General features: G+C 47.1%; 1 protein-coding gene across 4 annotated transcripts in view; it reads left to right on the top strand.

Annotated features, from left to right (window-relative positions):
- Positions 1-13,474, top strand: part of LOC119457470 (protein trachealess-like) — a 405,858-nt gene extending 392,384 nt beyond the window's left edge. For 3 of the 4 annotated variants that reach the window (XM_037719036.2, XM_037719038.2, XM_049670113.1), the window contains 3 exons: positions 340-515; positions 1,220-1,291; positions 7,799-13,474. In XM_037719036.2, coding sequence (XP_037574964.1) covers positions 340-515; positions 1,220-1,291; positions 7,799-8,824 — 1,274 coding nt within the window. In that variant the 3' untranslated portion in view covers positions 8,825-13,474. The remainder of the gene's footprint in view (positions 1-339; positions 516-1,219; positions 1,292-7,798) is intronic. The other variant, XM_037719037.2, reaches the window with a different exon arrangement.
- The last annotated feature ends 8,027 nt before the right edge of the window (positions 13,475-21,501 follow it).

The following is a 21,501-nucleotide window of genomic DNA, read 5'->3' as shown; positions in this document are numbered from 1 at the left end:
TACAGCGCACCGTGTTGTTTTCATTGTGCCTTAACCATTGTCCCTATCTCCATTGCTGCAGCATTCTTCCTCTGCCAGAATGCCTACCAAATACAAGAAAGTGCTTTGAAATGTGCGTCATCACACTGACTTAAAGGCGCTGAGGTTCTGTCGCGAAATTGAAATGAGATAGAAGCTTGGCCTGCACTTTCTCTCAGTAATAATTAACTTTCTGCACTTAATAAATGAAATTACAATTTCGAAACCTTTGTCAGTGTAAGTGGAATTATTTTTTACTGATTGGTGTCAATGTGATATGTATATTTTTCCATGTGCTCCTCCTGTGCTTGTGCTTTGCAGAGGAACGGTCGCCGGGCCGTGCTGCCGAGCCTTCTCCAAAGGGCCACGAGGCGCCGCCATCGTCCACCCCCGCTCTGGGAGGGAGTCAGGATGTTCCCTCTGCCGCCGAGCAGCAGCAGCAGCACTTGACGCAGCTGGGCGCTGTGGGGAAGCTCGACTCACTCAGGAATGCCAAGGTGGGATCGATTGCCCCTGGTTTATCCCATGTCGACCTGCCTCTACTATTTCACTCTTGTCGCTTTCACATCATCTACAGACTTTCACATATTTATTCTAGTTGCCCTTGTCGTGTTCAAATCGGTCTCGACTCTTTTCCTTTACTCACTTGTGACCATTCGATCATGTACAACTCAACCTTTTTGATGAACTTAGCGCGACTTAGGTAACTTGTGCTAGGCACAGTTAAATGTGGAAGTAATGTCACTAAACCGCGAATGTGTGGGTTCGTAAACAGCAGTCAGGGTGTTCATTCTGCGCTACTGCTCGCACAAGAAAGAAATGGCAGCTCTTGTCTGTTCGAGGTGGCCTCGTGTACTGCAGTCACTTGAGTCGAGAAGATAATTTCGTCCTGCAATTGGGCCTTCTGACTTGTAAAGTCGCAAAACGTGTGCATAGTGTTGAGGATATCAACAAAGAGCGCTTTTACAGTCGGATGGCCAGGCCTGTCGTTTGAGAAGGCAAAACCCGGGCAATGTATATTACGCAAACTCATAACCGTTTAGCATGGCCGAGTGGGTGATTTCGTCTTCAGAATCGTCGATTTTGTCATAGATGTTTCTATTGTTAGATTGATTAGATTGACCGAATGTCTCACTTGGCTCATACAACATGTGGAGAGTCGAATGTTCACAGTATTGTTGCTCCTGCTGGCTGTACGCAGATTCGGGGAACGAGGCGGTCCGATTCGAACTACGTACAAATGGCCTGCCACGCGTACGTGGATGCCTACCAGGTCAGATGGTGATGCTGTTGATAGTACTTTTCAATTAAGCACCTTCCACACGTGTCCTCCACTCTTCTGAGCACGTCACCCAGCACACCCTCGCACTTGTCTTTTGTCTCCTCGCAGAACAGCACTTCTCACTGAAACTGCACTATCCCTCAAAATGACATATTGCCAAATAGTTCAGATAGACATAATAGCACGAATTCAGACAACCAATGCAGTAAGTGTCGGATTCTAGCTGCAAACCATTCTAATCATCACCAAGACAAGGACATGTAGTACTATGCATCCTCGTAATTACATATGATTTCCCATATCACTTAGACGAATGATGCAGATTCTGTATCGCACATGCTTTCTTACGAATAATCAAAACATGTGACATTATGCAACTTTAGTGTAGTGTTTCAGCCTTCTGTGTAGACGCACGAAAAATGGCTACGGCCAGCTCTACTCAACTTCTCGTGAATAGTTTTAACAAAATATTTTGCACCACCAGCGCATGTACAAGCTGGATGTGACGCCATCTAGTACATCCATACCGTGAACGTCTAGTAGATGTCACCCATAAACGTCTGCTAGGCGTGGTCTTTTAGAGATCTAGGGGACGTGATCCAGTAAATATAGTAAATGCCTACATGTAAGGATTCAGCAGACGTAACATGTTAGAGTTCTAACAGGTGCATTCTAGTAGGCATAAATCAAACCACTTTCGCAGAAACCACAATGGGGCCGACATTTTGGTCAGTCTTGACATCATCAAGACAACTTCGAAACGGTGACAATGTAGGTAGGTTTAAGTGAGGTCGAACTGGAGAGGTCGGAAGGAGTGTAACTCCGGCTACTCCATTTCACTTATATGCAAAAATTATATTTTCGGAGCAAAAAAGTAATAATAAATGGTGACAAATCACCACTCATATTTAAGTGAGATAAGACTATGAAAACCTACTTTTACATTTTATATTCCGCGAGCTCGGCGAAAAGCAAGTGCAATGATAAATTCTGATCTGCAGCTGGCGCCCTTCGCACCACCATGATAAGGAGCCCTCACGCGCACGCCTACTGCTTGTCTTAGCGCTTGAGCATGTGGGTGTATGAAGGCTCCCTGCACCATGGTGCCAAGCTAACTACTATAGCCATGCAACACTATATCCTAAAGGTAATGTGCATATGTAACCCACAAAATATTACCATTTGCGTCCCCTGCATATACAATTTGGCCCCGCTGTATTATAGCGCATGAGAGTTTTGCACATCCCACACCCAAAACTGTCTGTGGAGACGCGTACGGATATGTTTAGTCGTACCGCTTTTGAAAAGCGAGAACTGCAGATTCTTTTTCTCAAATAATGTGTTGATCTCCCTGCGCACTTCTTGACTTTGTGCGGAGGCACATGTATGTGCACATATTTCAGCCTTTGGGCTCACGAATAAAATAGAAAGCGTAGCATCCGTCCGGTCTTTCTGCACAGTTGTTTGAATTCGCTGTATTACGGCAGCTTCCACGCATCACTTTTTGTCTTGTTGACTTCCAAGTTCCTCCTATTCCTAGCCAAGCCGCACGCATATAATTTAGCACTCCCACGGGCATGACCTTTTGAACGAAAAGCATTCTTGTGCCGTTGCATGCTTGGGTAAATAAGCAAAGCACTTAAATACAGAACATGGAGCAGGTGTCTCGAGAAGGAAACAGAAGGTAGAAAAGACAATGTGAGAGAAACAGCGCTAAAGAACTGAATGTAAAAGAGACGACACGAAAAAGGCAGTTCTGATAGCATAGAGCAGATGACACAAATGTCGCCTGCTTTGTGTTGTGTTCTTGAGTGCCTCATCTTTACCCAAGTATGCACCAACCGGCCCAAATTAGCACTCTACTGACGCTGCATGTTACTAGCCTAGATTAGTCCGACCTGTGCATCAAGAGGTAAGAGCAAAGCCTCTTTCCCTCCGTATTCAAATATAAGTGAAACACGAAAGTGATCTCCTTAGAAAACCAATAAATCAACCGATATTAAAGAAAACTGTTGCATTAAAAACAGTCACAGTCTACCCATTATTACCAGTAGATTTTTTTAGTTGCACTCTAAACTAAATTAAAATAAATGGCAAATGTTAGAAAGTGCAGGAACATTCAATTATCACATTTGCAACTTCAAAACATCAATGTAAGTAAACCTATCACATTTTCAGGGATGTGCTGCAACTTCAAAACATCAATGTAAGTAAACCTATCACATTTTCATGCATGTGCTGATGCACATCCCTGAAAATGTGATAGGTTTACTTACATTGATGTTTTGAAGTTGCAAATGTGATAATTGAATAAACTTGAATTGAACTAGACAGTCTAAAGTGGGCAAACTTAACATCGTTAGAAGTTGTACAAATAATATATGAATATGTATTTTACAAATGTCACATGCACAGTGATGACAATGCCATGTAGAATGTAAACTTTAGACCCTCTCATAACATAGTTTATACAAATGCGACATCATTTTCACAGCAGAGTTATGCAGCTGCAAGCTTGTTGCTTCGATCTTTACATAATTGACCGATTTCTGGAATTTCTTTATGATTGAGTGACTGAATTTTTAAAATTTGCCGCTCACAGGACTCCAAATAAAACAAAATTTATTTTATATTGATTGACCAATGGCCAGATAAGAGCATTCTTGTATTTCGAAAATTTCTGTTTAAGTTGATTAGACAACCGCTAAAGTGATGTGAATAGAATTTGTTGCATTTAAAGCGGAAGGTTCAATTCTACCAAACATGGTTATTACAGTGGAACCTCGATGAAACGAATCTCACGGGGTCACGGAAAATATTCGTATTAGCCGAAATTCGTATCATCGAAACACAATTAAAACTAGCTAAATTAAAGAGTCAGAGGTGAACTCACTCAGGCACACGCACGTAAAAAGCCTTTACAGCATAGACCACTTATAACGTTACCGTTTATAGTGCAGAACTGGCCACAACGCGGCCTTTTCCGACTCCCGTTTACCCTCCCATAGAACTCCACGCATACGCATACCGCTTACAGTGCAGCCGCGTGAGACGAAATACCGATTATAATGCGGCTTCCGCGGGAAAACCTCGCCGACAAAGGCTGTAGCGAGCGCGCTTCTCAACGAGATGCGCCCACCGATGGGAGAGATCAACGAGGGCGATACGGAAGAGACGTGGAGCACGAGTCCAAAGGCGATAAAATCGTCGCCGAGCGAGCGCCGCATGTGCGAGTGAAAGTGCGCGGAGGACGCGCGCCTTCACGGAGAGAACGCACAGCGGAGATCAAACGCCACTTCCGTCGCGCGAGAGGCCGTGGGGGTATGGAAGGGAGGGGGGGCGACGCTGTGCTGTGGAACCAAATGCGTATCTTGCAACCGGTCCCAAGGGTAAACTGGCGACGCAATCTCCTACGCGAAAGGAGCAAAGCGGGAAGGCAGCGCGGGAGGGGAGGCGGGAGGGGGGGGGGGGGGGGCGGCTTCTACTCTGCCAACAAATGCGTTCGCGCCTGTACCGACTGTCAGTGTTGTCGCGCGCACCGTATCTTGAAAGCGATCTACACACGGCTCTGACCTTTGTAGGCGCTGTGCTTACGCCGCTCAGTTTTCAGTTTTCGTTGAAGCGATAGACCGCACGAACCTTCGCTCGCTGCACAAAAGGAAAAGCACAAAAGCAACAAAAGCGCCACCGCATCGCGGCCTCCGCGCTGTCCGGCGCCGCGTTCGCGCCTCCGCACGAAGGGAGAAAGCGCGTGAATTCGCGCTGGGCCGGTATTTTGTAGCGATGCATTTCCAGCAATAATGCCTTGTCACGCTTATCGCGCTTTGTCAGTGGTCAGAGCGACGGTCCGCTCACGCTATCAACGGGATCAGCCGGCCGTGAGCGGTGGTTGATAAGACTAGTATAGAACAAGTCATAAGGCATCGTTACAAAATCGCGGCCCTGTTCTCTTTCGCGGCCGTCGGAGGGGTGGCGTTTATTCGTATCAACCGACACGGGTCGAAAATCGATTCGTAACAACCGTTCTTTAGCACGTTGCAAAGTAATGGGGCTCGGCCGGGACCACAGAAAAATTCGTATCATCCGGAAATTCGTAATAGCCGTGATCGTATAATTGAGATTCCACTTATAATTTTATTAGAGCATCATACTTCATAAAAACCTTGCCGCAAGTTCTCATATTTCAGAATAGTTAAGGCACCACGTTTGTACTTTCATAACATTGCACAATAAACAGATGTAGCATTTAAGTAAGCTACATCTACTGGGGAGTCTAACGCTGACGATATCAACATATTTTACATCGCTGTGAAGCATACGAGTAATTCGTAAGAACAACTTTCGAGGAGGTTACCCAAACAACAGAACGATTTTACATAAAGTGCAAAGACATTATATGTGTTCATATGAGATGATCCATCCTTTAATTTTCGGTCCATTTTAGCTGAGACACCCTGCATAATTGATTTGTAAGTAGGAATTTTGCCAAACTCTCGTACGCATTGTAACAGAAGCTCTAAACTTATTATTACATTCTTCCGTGTTAGAACAGACGCAGTTTACAGAACTGCCGTTTTGTACGTGTCAACGCCTTTGCACTGCCTGTACTCAACAAAAATGAAAACAAAACATACACTTTTCGCCACCTATGGGGCCCGAGAAAATTAGTTGAATCCCGAATTTATCCGTCGTGGTCGGTCCGCGTGCAATTCTAACCGTGGCTCCCTGACTTCGCTGACCAGTTTAGACCCGCAAGAGCAGCGACGGCTGATCCAGCGGGCACGCGGGGTGGTGCGAGCCGATGGGACCCTGAATTAAGGGCTCCAACCTGCGAGGAAGTCGCCCCTCCTCATTAACAATAAATGTTTTCTGTCTCTCCCTGCCAGCTGTTTCGTAGAAAAGTACTACTTTGTACGTGCTTTTGTACGTACGAAAGTATTTTGCTTGTGCTGCACTCGTAATTTTGGGCCATTCGTGTACTGACGATGCCATCTGCATGGGTGGCGAAACGTCTATGTTCTTATTTAAGTTTTGTTGAGTATAGCCTGTGCGAAGACCGTTGACAAGTATTAGTTCCCCCGGGGTTCTGGAACATTCTTTTATTGTCTGCGACATTTGTTTTTAGTACTGAGTTGTATATTTATAAAATTTCTGCCTCAGTCTTTTTTTGGGTTGCTTATGTTGCAATTAAAAAACAGAAATTGAGGCAATATATTAAAAAGCTGCTTGTGCAGTCAGCATAGTCTATAGCCTTCTCTCATAAATGCAGCAAATTTCATTCGAATGTGTTCCGCAGTTCTCTACTGAGGGCATTTCTGTATTTAGCAATCAGTTGGGAAACTGGGGTTTTGAAGCTCCCTCTGAAATTCAATAAAGCCAATTCAAATCGATCCAGAATTAATTAGATGAAAGCATTGCTGTGTTTTACGTCTATTTGAAATGACAGGATGGGTCAAGCTACCTCTAGGACGTATGTGAAGTTTTCGCCAGCTAAGCTTGCAACTTTACGAGCTGCAAGTTCGTCGAACGAGTACATTATACCTCTATAATAAAGATACCCCCAAATTTATTTCTTTTGTTCTTAGCAAGTGACGATGACAGGTTACATCTTTATTGTCAGTCAAATTGATATTCAAGAAAAATTCAAAAATTGGCATAGGCCGATAGACCACTTTAAAACTCTATTTTTCTTTAAAAGGCCTGTTTATTAGCGGACAAAATGAAGGGCAGACTTATTATGGCGTAATGGCTGACAAAAGATGAGGGGATGGACAATGTACGAAAGTTTCTTTTGAATATCGCGCTCACAAATTGAGGCACCGATGACTGATCCGATTCCGCTGCATTTTCTCGTATATGTGTCCTTCTTTATTTATGCGCAAAAACAAATTAGCGAAGTTGTATCTTCACTATTTTACATTGCAACTCAATTCTTTCTTTTGTTCCTGGTAAGTGGCACCAAAAACTCGCTGTAAAATCTATGATGTCACCGCACTCTGTCCTTGTACTGGAATTCTAAGACTGTGCCACCACCCCTTTTTCATTTTTACTTCCTATCTGGCTTATCGCGCCTCCTCTCACAGTGTGGTATTTCACTGGTCACAATCACACTTGTGGCATTAGCCAAGCTTAACTTAATATATCTAGTGCTCGTTAAGCTTGCCCCGTTTACGCGTGCCATGCGTGACACCTCCACTGACCTATTAGAAACGTTGCAATCGATAAATGTGTTTCGCTACGCCGCGAAACATGTGTCTTGACCGGATTGCCATGGTTAACCTGGTCAGCATGTGAGGCTTTCTTTGTTATGTGCTGACAACCGACCACAACTCGTATTAAGAAAGATGCATTAGAAGAAGGATACCCGGTATATATGCACTTGAGCAAAGCGGTCACGACAATACTCTGCCGGCTATTTTTTTCTGCCCTAGCGCTTCAGTTTCCTTCAGAGCGCGCCTAAACACAGTTGTTGTAATGACGTCATTTCTTTGCTTGCAGGAGGGAGCCGAACATCCGTCGGCGTCAGCTAGTCCAGCGCGCTACGAGGCCGCACCGGCCAGCAACACCAAGAGTTCGCGCAAGAGGAGCTCGGACGAAGCGGCTGGCGGAAGCCGCGCCAGCCCCAAGTGCTCGCGACCGGGTAGCCGCGCGTCGAGCCTACAGCCGCCAAGCCCGGCCCGGAGCCTCCCACCGCCGGACGGCTACGGGCGCGCCTCCGAACCGCCGCTGGTGGTCGTCGACGACCCGGCGTCGTCCTCGTCCGCCGGCGCCGTCTCTTCCCAGGGCGGCCCGACGTCGGGAAACGGCGACGACTCCTGCGACGGCCCCGACGGTCTGTCGCGGCCCTGGAAGGCGGGGGGAGGAAGCGGCCAGGTTTCCACCGGCGAAGGGCTCACCGTGCGCGAGCTGGAGGACGCCATGAAGAAGCACCTGCCCGAGGTGCGCTCCGCGCGCTCGGCGGCCATCCAGTGGATCGGGGCACCCCACCAGTCCGGCGTTGTCGCCGCCGGTTCCGGGGCGTCGCCGCACGCCGCCGGCGGACCCTTGCCAGCGTCGACGCTGCTACGGCAGCTGTACGTCAACCGCGAGTCGGTCATACGGTCCGGGTCGCACGTGTCCGCCGCCTCCTCGCGGCCGACGTACTACGGAGACGTGCCGACGCCCCCCGAGGGACCATGGACGACGCCCGACGCGTTTGTCCTGCCCCCGTACGCCGGCTACGTCGAGCCGCCGCCCCCGTTTTCGGCCGTCACGCCGCCGTCGTCGGTGTCGCCTCGCGACAACAAGCTGGGACTCGCCGAGAGCCCGGCCTTCTCTGAGGCGGCGGCCGTGGCCGCGGCGGCGGCGATGCCGCACATGCGCCACTACGTGTCCGCGGCCGAGTTGCCTCTCAAGCCGCAGGTGCTCGTCCACCCTGGAAGCCTGGACTACGCGACACCCCAGGAGCAGCAGCTCTACGCGGGCGGATTCCACCTGTACGGCAAGCCCAACGGTGCCTGGTACTCGCAGCAGCCGAACACGTAGCGCGACCTCTCGGCAATCCTGTGAACCCGTTTCGTCGCCCGCTTGTTCTCTGGCTGTTTCCGTGCGCGTGCCGGTGTGTAAATGTGTGACTTTTGATGAGACTGTTGCGGCGCCCTCTGCGAACACTTTGGACACAACAAAAGACCAACGGGCGTACGCCGATTCGCGTCGGCGGAGGGCGGCCCTAGCTTTACTTTGCGCGAGTACGTCCCGGTGGCTCGGTATAATTACAAAGAGTTGTCTGTTGCAACTTCTTTACGTGAGCGCGATGGTCCGCGTTCGCGAAGATGAAAACGAAACAAACAAAAAAAAAAGATTGTGCAAATATCCCAGTGACACGGCTTTCCTTGCTTTGGTTTTTTTTTTTTTTTTTTTTTTTCATGGTGAGCCCCGTATTGTAGTATTTGTTGTTGCCGTTGGTCTCAACTCCCCTTTGTACCCAGCGTTTTCAAACACTACTTTGTCAACACCCGATAGAGTGGTGAGTCTATTCCATTTTCCTTCAAATACCTTCGGTGTACATATATATGTCCTCCTTGTACGAAAACCCGAAAGCTCAGTCGGCGTTAATGCCACAAGTACATTCCACGTTTGCGAGGACTTTTTGCTTTTCCTTTTCGTTTTTGGTATGTTTTTGTTTGTCTTTTTTGTTCTCTCGTCAACGAATCCTGCGAGTGTGCCTGTTTGCGTGACTGTGTACATCGAGCTTGTGTACGTCGCCTTTTTTTATATTTTTCTTATTCTTTCTTGCTCAGTGTCTTAAATGGGCCCTGCAACACCTCCTTCCTGCGCTTTCTTACGTCATTTCGTGGACACGATTGCGTCAGGATTCACATCAGTTCGTCATCGAATATGAAGGCCACCATTGGACGTTTATTTTGAACGAGAGTAGAGAACGCGCTCACGAATGCATTGGTGAAAAAAGGAAAGAAAAGAAAATGAAATGTTTATGCTATTCCTGCTTTGAATAGAAAGATAATGAAAACGTCTTGCATCTTATTAATCAACCAAACCATTTTCATCAATTAGCCGAGGCCTTTCCATCAGCCCAGAGGTAATTTGAGCGCCACCACTCTAGTGCGCCCTATCGGTGATGTTAAATTTTGTTAGAGATGTTTGGCTGGAAGTTCGCTTGAGAACCGGCCATGCGATGCTTCTGTGTTAGGAGAATGACCCAGCAAGATACTCGACATGACAGGGAAGTGTCATGGCTGATAACTGGTGTGCGAAGCCATAGAAAGGAAAGGAGAGCAACAAAAATATCAAAAGGAATGTTGTTGGGTAATACGTATTGGGTCATCTGGGCGTCATGGAAACATCACTGAAATTGGTACACTGACGAGAAAGGTCAAGGTTGTCGCTTTGAATCTTGATCAGTCATTTAATGCGTACCAGGGATGGCCTAAGCTTCGGGACAGCATATTAGCACGAACGAGGTGGGGACAAATTTCTACCAAACCTGATGCAGACTTCCTTGAGAGATAACAGTTCTATCAGAATAAGCGAATGGGTATGCGTAAGAAATTTTAAGTGTTAAGCACATGGGTGTACGGAAATGGCCGAGCGTCTCGATAAGGCGTGCACCCAGGTTTAAGGACACGAAAGAGACGCTAAATCAAAATTAGACCAGTAAGACGGTGTTTAACAACTCTTATATTCGCAATTTTTCTCGGTAAAAGGTTTGGTTATTAGCGAAAATGACAAATTTGTCATTTAAATATCGTGCCCTAGCTGCGGCGCCGATGACGCCACTCTGACATCAGTGATTTCACTTGCTTTTCATTCTGTGTCTGCATTGCTTGCTTTGTGCAGAAAAAAAAAAGGAAAAACATTAGCAGTAAAAATGAATGCCATATTACACTTTTATCATATATCCCACTAAAACCGTAGCACCTGTGACATCACTGTGGCGTCATGTATTTCGCCGTGTTTTCTCGTGTCTGGACTCTCGTGTGGTGCATGAACCCCCCCCCCCCCCCCCTCCCCCCCGCAAATGTTGCCACACAGTCTTTGCTTACGTACAAGTTCAGTGAAATTGGTGACCACTTAACCAGTGGCCAACGTATCTGTGACATCACAGGCAATAACTTGTGCAGTGGCGTCGCCACCTTTCTCTTGCTCGTGCGTCCTGTTTTGGCTACTAGGGCCCTGCTAACATTAGCACTGACGTAACCGTACTTCCAGAAGTGTAGCCTATAAATTATTTTGTTAAACCTGAAGTGTCCCTTGTTGGACTAGCTGTAAGCTTCGAATCACTTGAACAGGTGAGAGGGAAAGCGGCACGCTCTGCAAGAAGCGACTGCTCCGGCATCTTTTCCTCAACCTCAACTACTACTACTCCGGCGGAAGGTGTTTGCAGGACCCGTTTAAGGCGTGCGTGAGTGCGTGTGGGTTTATTGTGTTGTGTACCGGTGCATCCTCCCCATGGCTAATGCCCTCGCCCGTGCTACAGCCTCTCTACCCTCCTTTCCACTTGCGTCCCCTTTCCACCACGAGGCTGTGTGCGTAGCAGGTGTGCGTGGGCGACAGCCATGTTGGCGAATTGTGATACAAAATTTATATAGATATAAGATATCTATATATTATATATACACTTAATATAGCATAGAAAGACCCTTATAGGAGACGAGGCAGCGTACGCGGGGCAGTGAACGCTGTATGTTTTCGTTTTCTTTTTCTCTTTGTTCTCCTCATTCTTGTCCTCCATTTCCCTCTCACTCTTTTTACACCCACCGCTTCAGTTGCTATCTTGAGCTCAGAGCTGAGGTCGACGGGACAGCGGGTTCTAATTCTATCTAATTTCTTTGGGAGTGTCTGAATACTGAAATTTTCCAAAGTGAATATCGTAAAAGCTTGTGCCTAGATTGTCGAATTGAACAACGAATATTGTCCTGCTTCTAAGAAAAAAAGAACACAGACACTCAAGGTGGCTCAAAATTGATTATTTCCTCCATTACGCTCTATGCTATTCGGAAGTTCGTTCTTCTAGGAAGCTGTTAATGTGCAAAGAAAATGCGAATGGTCACCACAGATTCTGGTTGTGTTACAACGGGTGCGCTGACCTACAATCATTGTCTATTTTCTTAACAGGCAATGTAGATTAAATGCAGCGACCCCGTCCAATCGGCAAACGATCGCACATTCGAAATCAAATGCTTTCAGCGTCGTTTTTGCACACTTCAGAATGTACAGAAGGGGATAGTTGAAGAAAAATAAATATTGAAGTTTGCGTATTTGAAAATCAATGCTGTCACGTTCGATATGGCATATTCGGAAATATTCATATTCGAATATCCACAGAAACCATACATTGAATGTAGAATATTCGAAAATCGCTAATGTCATAGTTAATATCGCATATTTTATTATTTGATATTATTAATGTTTTGGTGATCGAATAATTGAATGTTCGTAGAAATCGAATATCAAGGGCTTGAAAAAAAAACTTCGATTCAAAACGGAAGTACGTGATAAGTATTAAAAAATTTCGAATAATCCTACAACCCTGTATTTTGTACTTCTTTTTCCACTCACCGTCGTCGCTTTCAGCTCTGAGCAGGGCAGTCACGATGTGAAGGCTCATAAATGCGATTCCCAAGGTCTACAGTTTAGGTCGACACTACGCTCATTTTTTTTTTCTTTCTTCTCTCAGTTTTGTTTGTCTACCCGAAACCAAACTCGATACCGGCTGAGTCGGCTGCGCTCACACTACGGTCGTGACTGACAGGACTTCTTTAACGTGCGACGTCAGAGTGCGTTAAAGTCATGACGTCGGCTGACGTCTCGCGCATTTTCCAAAGAACCTGTAAAGAAAAGTGTAGTTCGGCTAAGGTAATGACGTGGCTCGTTTTGGTCGCAGGTTTGATTCCCGACTAAGCGGCCATGTTCTGACGTAGAACGCTCATGTACGGAGACCTCCGTGACCGAAATTATTTCAGAGCATTCCACTAAATCTTCTCTCATAGCACAGGTATTGCTTTGTCAGAAACAAACAGAAAAAAAAATCACTCATTACCCTTATCTCAGGCTCATATGAGCGTAAAATTACTTGTTGAACTTGGCATAGTTAGCCATTCGAAAAAAGGGACATAAAAACGCAAATGAAAGATAAGGATTATACGAATCCGGTGGCAAGCTTTTCGAAACATCGCTGCAAGTCTATTCGCATTCGTGTCCTATAGTTAAGAGCACGATATAGATCGCGGAAGGAAGCACAAGGACGGAATGCTGGCTGAATTCGTGGTTCCTTTTGTGTCACGCTGTTCAATTCTGCTCTTTGCCAGAGTGCACCGAGCAGCTCAACTGAGCACGTATGTGTTTGATGTTAGGTCAATGCAAAATGTTTCGCTCGCCACTCACGACCGTAGTCTGAACGATGCATAATGCGGCAGCCACTTCGCGTTGAGTCACACGCATCGCTGGTCTCAGCTTCGACGGGAACGTCTCGCTTTTCATCGAGCTGTGCAGCAGCACGTTCTCGGCGTGTCTCTCACCGCTGCCATGATCGCAGGAACATCGTACGTCGGTTGAGTGTCCATAGGACACGCCTGTGGACGTGAAATCAAAATTCAAAACGCACTTTTAATATTGAGCGAAGTTGTAAAACAGACCGAAGCGACAAGCAAATAAAAACTTCATTGAAACCTGTAACTCCTTCGTGTTGTGTCGTTTTATTTTATTTCCGCTCTATTAAAATGAAGTTCTTGGCAAATCACTTCTATGGAAATCCTCTAAGTATAGAGGCAGTTTCCCTATCACTCACACAAGTAACAGGCGAATGATGCAACAGAATGTGTCTGTGGGTGATGTACGCGGACGACATAGGGCTGCTAGCGGACAATGCAGAGGATTCACAGAGACTTCACAATAAAGCGACCCATCTAAGCCTTTATTTTAGCGCACAGAAATCTGGAATTGTGTTCTTTAATGAAGAGACGAGCAATGACGTGATATGAATTCAACAGCAGGCCATGCTCAAATTCAATAATATATAAGTAGCTTTGTGTATACATCCATAAACTAAGAAGTTACTTATTGAAACACCTACCAAAAAACTTTGAGGATGAAGGGGAAGCGGAACGCAACCTTAATGAAACTTGGATCACTCTGGGGCTACGATAAATATGAGGTAGCAATTTGGCCGTTGAATACGCATGATTTCGCCGAGCGCTCGTCTACGTCATTATCACGAGCGCTCCAATTGCATGGACTAACCAGGGCTTCGTGACGTCAGCGTGCACCAACAGTACAGAACAGTTGTCTTACGCTCTGCTGCTGCCATTCAGCGGAGTATTATCGACACGTGAAGTATTGCCGTTGATGACGCAAGATTTCGCTGACAACCGTGCTGGGCCCTACGTCACGAGCGTTCCATTTCCATGGGCTAACAGGGCTTCGTGACGTCAGTGGGCACCAACAGCATAAAGCAAGCGCCTTACGTGGGTCTCGTCAGTGGGCACGGCGAAGCGCGTCGACTGGGACCAACCATGCGACTTGTTCGTATCGTGCAGGTTATTTACCCCTGCTCTTTACGCAGTGATGATTGATTTCTAGTCATTCTGCCGTCCCTACAAACCTGTATTACCATTGCATACGAGTGTGCTTCTTGGAAACTGCCACTCTGAGGGGGCATTGAGGAAATCCAGGGCCTTCTGTTGAAAAGTTTCAGAAGCTTATTGATGGACGGACAGCAATCTATAAGGGCTGACATTGCTGACTTGAAGAGCCGTCTTGAGAAAACGGCAAATAGGATATCAAGCTTTTAAGCCCGCTTGCCAAAATAAGAAGAAAACATTTGCGTAGCTTGCACTAGAGGCGCAATGCTATAGAGACAGCGGAGCTGATGGGCACTCAGCTAGTCCTGGCTTTTGGGCTAGGCTAAGCACTACCAAGTCATCCCCAGCATTTCCCGGAATGTATTGATTATTGATTGATTATTGATTAGCTATCGATTGGCTATCGCAAGGTATTGGCCACGTATTTGGGCTAGGGTAAGCACTACCAACTCATCCCCAGCATTTTCCGGAATTTATTGATTACTGATTGATTAGCTATCGATCGGCTATCGCAAGGTATAACGCGACAGCGTTAAGCGCCCCGCGTCGCAGAAAATCCGGCGTCGGTGTTGGCGTCAAGCATCAGCGTCTGGCGGAAATAACCATGCCGAACCACATCATCCCGAACCACCCCGACAGGGTGGGCCCTTCGCGTGGCGCGAGGCGTTAGTGAACAAAAATTGAATTTTCAAAGTAAAATCTGTCAGAAAAATCGTAAAGTACGACTTAACCACAACCTACAGACGTAATAGCGTCGGATTGTAATTTGAATATACGAGAAAAAAGCCTGATAAGCAGCCAGGGATCTTTGAATGCTATCGCGTTCCACTCTTAAAGGCGAAGCTTAAGCGTCCTCCAATTCTGATGGTGTTTTACTGTACTTTAGTTCTAGGCAACATTGAGGGAAGTGTTCAAAACCGAGCCTTTCTATATTTTGATCGGGCCCCATCTCGCAGTAAATACGGTGTCGGTGTTGGCGTCAACGGCGTCCAATAACGCTGGCGCGTTCCACTCTTAAAGGCGAACCTTAAGCGTACTCCAAGTTTTCCCATGTATTTGGCCTAGGCTAAGCACTACCAAGTTACCTAGCATTTTATGGAATTTATTGATTATTTGTCGATTATCGATTAGCTATTCATTGGCTATCGCAAGGTAATTGACCACGTGTTTGGGCTAGACTAAGCACTACCAAGTCATCCCCAGCATTTTTCGGAATTTATTTATTATTGATCGATTACCGATCAGCTATTGAATGGCTATCAATTATCTATCGATGAGTGACTAAGCTTAAGTAGTCCCAACCATGCTTATCAAGACTCAGGCTCAGTTTCGCTAGTTCACAGGGGTATGTGCCATTGCGCTTGGACCCTTTCTGCACTGCCGCCAGGATTGGCCCACATTTTTGGATTCAGCACACACATTACGCCCGGCTTAAACAGCTCCTCTGTTAAAAGTAGAACCACCAGGCGGCCAGTGCCAACGCTGATTTACGGGCGGCAGTTTCCAGAATTCAAGACACTCAAGAGTCAGCGTATGTTAAGCTCGTTAAGTGCCGTAGAAAATCGTAGCAGTAGCTTACACGTGATATTTGGCTTCCCATGCATCCCTAATGAGTCTGACTCGGCCTTAAGCGACAAAGTCATCAAAGAAATCTTTCACGAAAAATTCGGCTTGAGCTGCACTTCAGTTGGTCGTGTTCAGACGATTGGGAAAGCTCGAGCAAGCAGGCCCATTATTTTATATTTCCAGGACTAGAGAGGAAAAAGAGGCAGTGCAACGCAACGCGCGTAATCTGAAAAGTATGAACATGTAGTACTTGCAAAATGATTATTGTGCGGACACGCTTCGAAAACGTAAGCTGCTTTGGCCAGCGCAAGTGCACACAAAGACGAAGGGAAAATGATAAGTCTGGTAAAAGATAAGTTGCGCATCAAGAACGAGTTTTACGTATGGGACGATGACACGCAAAGTACTATCAAGCAAAAGCGCCCCATCGCTCCAGAGCTAGCAATCGAAGGTCCACCAGGGGAGGTATTCTGCGACGATCACTCTCGTCGACAGTATCACCGTCACGCGCGCGCTGCTTGGCTGGTTGAGCAAAATCAGATGAACTGATTCGCTGGTTGAGCACTACGTCACGCGAAGGCGTTGATATCGCCGAGGCGATCGTCGCAGAATGTGTCCCCAGTACTGCCTCATTTCGTTAAATGTCAGAAGTGTGGTAGACAAAACGGATGCATTGAAATTTCTGTTACTCTTATGCGACCCGCGTGTCTGCGTGATTAGTGAAACTTGGCTTCATGATGGTATTTTCGATAATGAAACTGCACCACCTGGATACTGCTAGCATCTGCGTGACAGGGGTTCTCGAGGAGGAGGCGTCACTCACCTTGCAATGCCGGTGAGCAAGCAAATCGTTGATCATGAAAGTTTGTTGCTGAACGTGTGTTCTTGTGGGAGTAAATTTTTCTTTGTGCAGTGTACCACTCTCCCGGTGCAGGCGGTATGTACTTGTCGAAATTGTACGACCGCATGTAGCCCACTGATAGAAATGCTACTGTGACGGGTGATTTTACCCTTCTTGCAATTAATTGGGAAAAACTAAAGTATGAATGTTCTAGAGCAATTGATGTCATCTTGGATATGATGTCCTGTCTTAATTTGGAGCAGATGGTGTGTCGGTGCACTCATGATAGATTCATTCTCCTTTGTTTTGTCTTTTTTTTTAATTGGCTGAGGTTTAACCTCAGTCAATTAAACGCATCACGAGCGAAAGGTCTGTTTGGCTTGGTTTTGCAAAAACTATATGCACACAGTGCTTCATTAATGCACGCTTCCACGATTGGTAAGCTTCTCTATAACGTGCTAATCTGGCCTTCCTTTGCCCCAGTGTTTCAGCAGCCAATTTTGCATTAGCTTGAGATTTCGCAGCCTGCCGTCTAGCTATATGTATTGGATGATTGAATTCAGCGTGTCGCTTGCGCTGAAGTGCACGCACAGACGGCCCAGCCGGCGTGCCATCCTTGGCGAGACCAGAGTCCTTCCATGCTTTTCTGGTCACGAAACTGCCGCCTCAGTTTCATATAGAGCCAGCGCCCGCCGCTAGAGGCGCGACCGTGCATGGGAGGGCATGCGAACGCCGCTACCGCTGTGGTTGTGTGTGGGGCAGCCTCGGTATTCTAGCTTTCTCAACTTCCACAACCGTCGGTTTACTTTCACGTAACTATTTTTAACATTCCACATGGTTAAATAACTGCCTGATTGCGTCTTCTGCCATGATATGAGCGCCCGGGACGAAAAAAAAAAGCCGCTCGTAACATGGAGCTTGCGGCGGTCTCGGACCAAAAAAAAAAAAAAATTCTGGGATTTTGAGTCAGAACCGCCATACGATTATGAGGCACGCCGTAGTGGTGGACTCAGGATTAATTTTGACCACCTGGGATCCTTTAAAATGCACCTAAATATAAATAAACGGGTGTTTTACATTTCGCCCCCGTCGAAATGCGTCCGCTGTGCACGGCCAGGCGGTCTCGGTCCATATTTCTTCGTCATCGCCGTTCGCCTCAACACTTCGGTAGGCTGCGCTGTTTAATATTTGCCTGAAATTAGACACCGCGCATTCGCACAAAGCGCCAGTGGTCATACTTATCACCAGATAAAACCTATGGGCTGTTGCACCCCCGCAAGTAAGCGCCAACTCTCCGTTGCGCATAGCGTCAGATTGTTCACCGAGCACAGCTGTTTACTTTCTGTTAAATTGTGGGCAGTATCTTATCCGGAGATCAAAAGTATGAAATTGTTATTGCAAAAGACTGCTTCTGTAGAATGCTTAATGACAATGAAAAGGAAATTGAGCTGCTCCGAGCGCTTCAGATTTCTCTGCAAAACGATGCCATTTCTGAATGAGATTTAGGTAGGATAAATGCAAGACAAAATTCACTACTAAATGTCTTCGGTGCGACTTTTAGCAACGGATTAAGGCGAACGTGAAGTGTTAGGACCTGCACAGTTGAAACTAGCTGTATTGTAATTAGGCAATTATAATTGCCTTAGCAAGCAGTCTTTTAGAAGCGTCAGTAAGCCCAACACTTATTCAAGCTGCTCGTGGTTTCGACGCAGAAGCGATGAGACTAGGTATTTTGGTTCTTAATGCGCAACTATTTACAGGATGTTAAAATGTTGTAATCACCGGTCCTGATATTCTTATCATGGTCGAAAAATAAAAAAAAACTGCTTTATAATTCGATTAAGAAAAGAAATAAAACGTGTTGGTGCAAAAACAACATACAAGCATGATCATTTATTTATCATGCAAAATAAGTGGAGCGAAATACAAACAGCACAAAGAGGTGTCCGGTCATGAATGTTCCACCATTCACAATGCAAGAAGTTGTTAAAAGCACTGATATAATAAGCATAAAGATATAATAATCTGATGTAATAAGCATAAAGAAAAAAACAAACGTGAGAGATATGTATTAAGGGGCAGGAAACAAACACCAGCAAACGAATGGCAATAAATGCACAATGCATAAGATTGTATCTATAAACAAGAAAGTGTAAAGCATAGGCATTTCATAACACATGGCAAAACAACTCAAACGAACACAAGTAGCCACATCACAAATACAGCAATTAAAAAATATGGCTGGTTAGAGATACCACTATTCCACTTCTTCAGCTGTTACTTAAACATGCACACACAACTTGCTCAACAAATCATAATGCAAATATAGGTTTGGGCTTCGTGAGGTACGCTGGAAGGCCTTCAAAAATTCTTGGAATGGCGTTAGTCTTCAGCGTCGGCTGCTCACGCTCCAGGGACACGGCGTCGCCGTTGATGTTGAAATTGTACGCAGTGACGATGTCGGAGGCGTCGAAATGTTTCGCGCATTCGAAGTTAAAACCGCCACCTTCCTGCCGCGGTATGGCCCACTTCCATTTCTCGCGCAGCTCCTTGTCAATAGGCAAACGGAACAACGACACCTTTTCGGTCGTGCCCTTGTAGCCGGAACGGCAACCCGGCACGCAACACGTGTTCGGCATCGTTGTCCCACCCCGCCACTTCAACTAAACAGTCCAGCACTCGAAAAAAAGTTGTCGCAGTTTCACCTGAAAGGCGAAGCATCAATTGCGATAGCAAACTTGTAAAGAGCTATACGGAGTAATGATATTAGCTTTATCAGCTGTATAAACTTGGACATGCAGCAGCACCGGCAACACGCAGAACTGTTGTCGACGCCATCGGCGTTTTGCCCGCGTTCGCTCAAAATGCGTGCGGCGTTGGTGACTGTTGCCGGAGCCTCTGATATAAATAGGCACAGTGTGCCGCAGCTAAACGTCGCCTCCCTTCCCTCCCCCTCCCCCACGGCCTCTCGCTCGTCGGAAGAAGGCGCGTTTGCTCTACATACATGGTGATTGTGAAGGAGAACAGAGACGCCTACTTCTGCAGCCCTTAAGCGAGCACGGCGCAGAACGCGCGTTTGTTCTCCGCCGTGCGTTCACTCCCCGTGAAAGACGCGCCCCTCGCGCCCTTTCACCCGCACATACAGCGTTCGGCGCGCGGCGACGATTTCTTCTCCAAATGACGTCATACGGAACCTCACGGCGACGGCGACGGCGACGCCGACGGCAGAAATCTGCTTTTGAGTGTTCATATAATTGCTATCGCAATAAAATAGCGCAGCACAGAACGCACCCGATCACTCAGCTCGCCTCGCACTGCGCAAGCGTTTCGGTACGCGAACGATGCCCTCCGATGCGTAGTGGCGCCGCGTCGCGGCAGCTTTGGGCAGCGTATGAACCTCTCCCATAGCGTGACGGCGGAGTTTCGTGACCAGAAAAACATGGAAGGACTCTGGCGAGACTGAGCGACCAAACGCCGACGAAGCAGCGTAAGAACAAAAAAAAAAATGTCACAGTTTCGCCCTAAGGGCGAAGCAATGAATGCGATAGCAACACAGCAATGTCATACGAAGTAAGGTGAGCGGCTTTGGTAACAATATGAATTGTAGTAAACATGAGCTGATTAAGTAAGCAGGTGTGCTGCGGCGTAAGTATACCGACATGAAGAGAGACTCGATGACCACGAGAAGGCGCGTGTGAAACGGTGGTGTTGATGAGAAGCGCTTCCCGTGGGCAGCTCGCGTGCGAAGGGACACACCTGTAGCGCTGCACTGCCGATCCGGGCAGCATTACATGTGTAGCGTGCGCTGGAAAATGTGGCCCACTATTACTAATTGAATGAACAAGCGTGGTGTGAGCGCGCACAAACAAACATGAATAGATCACACTGAATGACTGCAGACAACGACTGTCAAAACGCTGGCAGCAACCGCATATATACGCCGCAGCAGCGGGCGAAGGTAGTACGTGCGGTCTATCGCTTCAACAGAAACTGAGCGGCGAACGCATAGTGCATAAAGGTCAGAGCCGTGTGGAGATAAGAGACGGTGCGGCGAGCGACGAGCGCGGTTGTTGGCAGAGGAAAAGTGCGCCCCCCCCCCCCCCCCTCCCGCTCCCTCCGGCGCTGGCTTCCCGCTTCCTTGCTTGCGCGTGGGAGAGATAAGAGACCGTGCGGTCGAGCGACGAGCGCGGTTGTTGGCACAGTAAAAGTGACCCCCCCCGCTCCCTCCGGCGCTGGCTTCCCGCTTCGTTGCATGCGCGTGGGAGATTGAGTGCGTTCGCTCTCCGTGATAGCGCGCGTCCCAGCACGCTTCCGCTCGGGCATACGGCGCGCGGTGCAGATTTTATCTATACGGAACCTCACGGCGACGGCGACGCCGACGGCAGAAATCCGGTTGAAGTGTGCATATAATTGCTATCGCAATAATAACAGAAGTTTAATACATAGTTATGGGCGAGCGGTGTGCTCCTAAGAAGACATACAAGAAACGTTCAGCGTGTGTGCTCCTGCACGCTAGGTATAGTGCCTAGAATATACGTGCGCTCTCTTTCTCTCTCTCTCGTTCCCGACGCTCTCTCTCTCTCTCTCTCTCTCTCTCTCGTCCGTAGCTCTGGTCATACTTCATGCCTGCCCATCGGCGCGGAGAACGCAGTGAACCGGTCGTCGCGCCTAGTGCCGTCACTCACCACCCAGATGGGCGGTGCTACCCCAGAATA

This window comes from Dermacentor silvarum, chromosome 7 (assembly GCF_013339745.2).
Source record: "Dermacentor silvarum isolate Dsil-2018 chromosome 7, BIME_Dsil_1.4, whole genome shotgun sequence".
Lineage (NCBI taxonomy): Eukaryota > Metazoa > Arthropoda > Arachnida > Ixodida > Ixodidae > Dermacentor > Dermacentor silvarum.
This window is presented reverse-complemented; position numbering and strand designations above follow the sequence as displayed.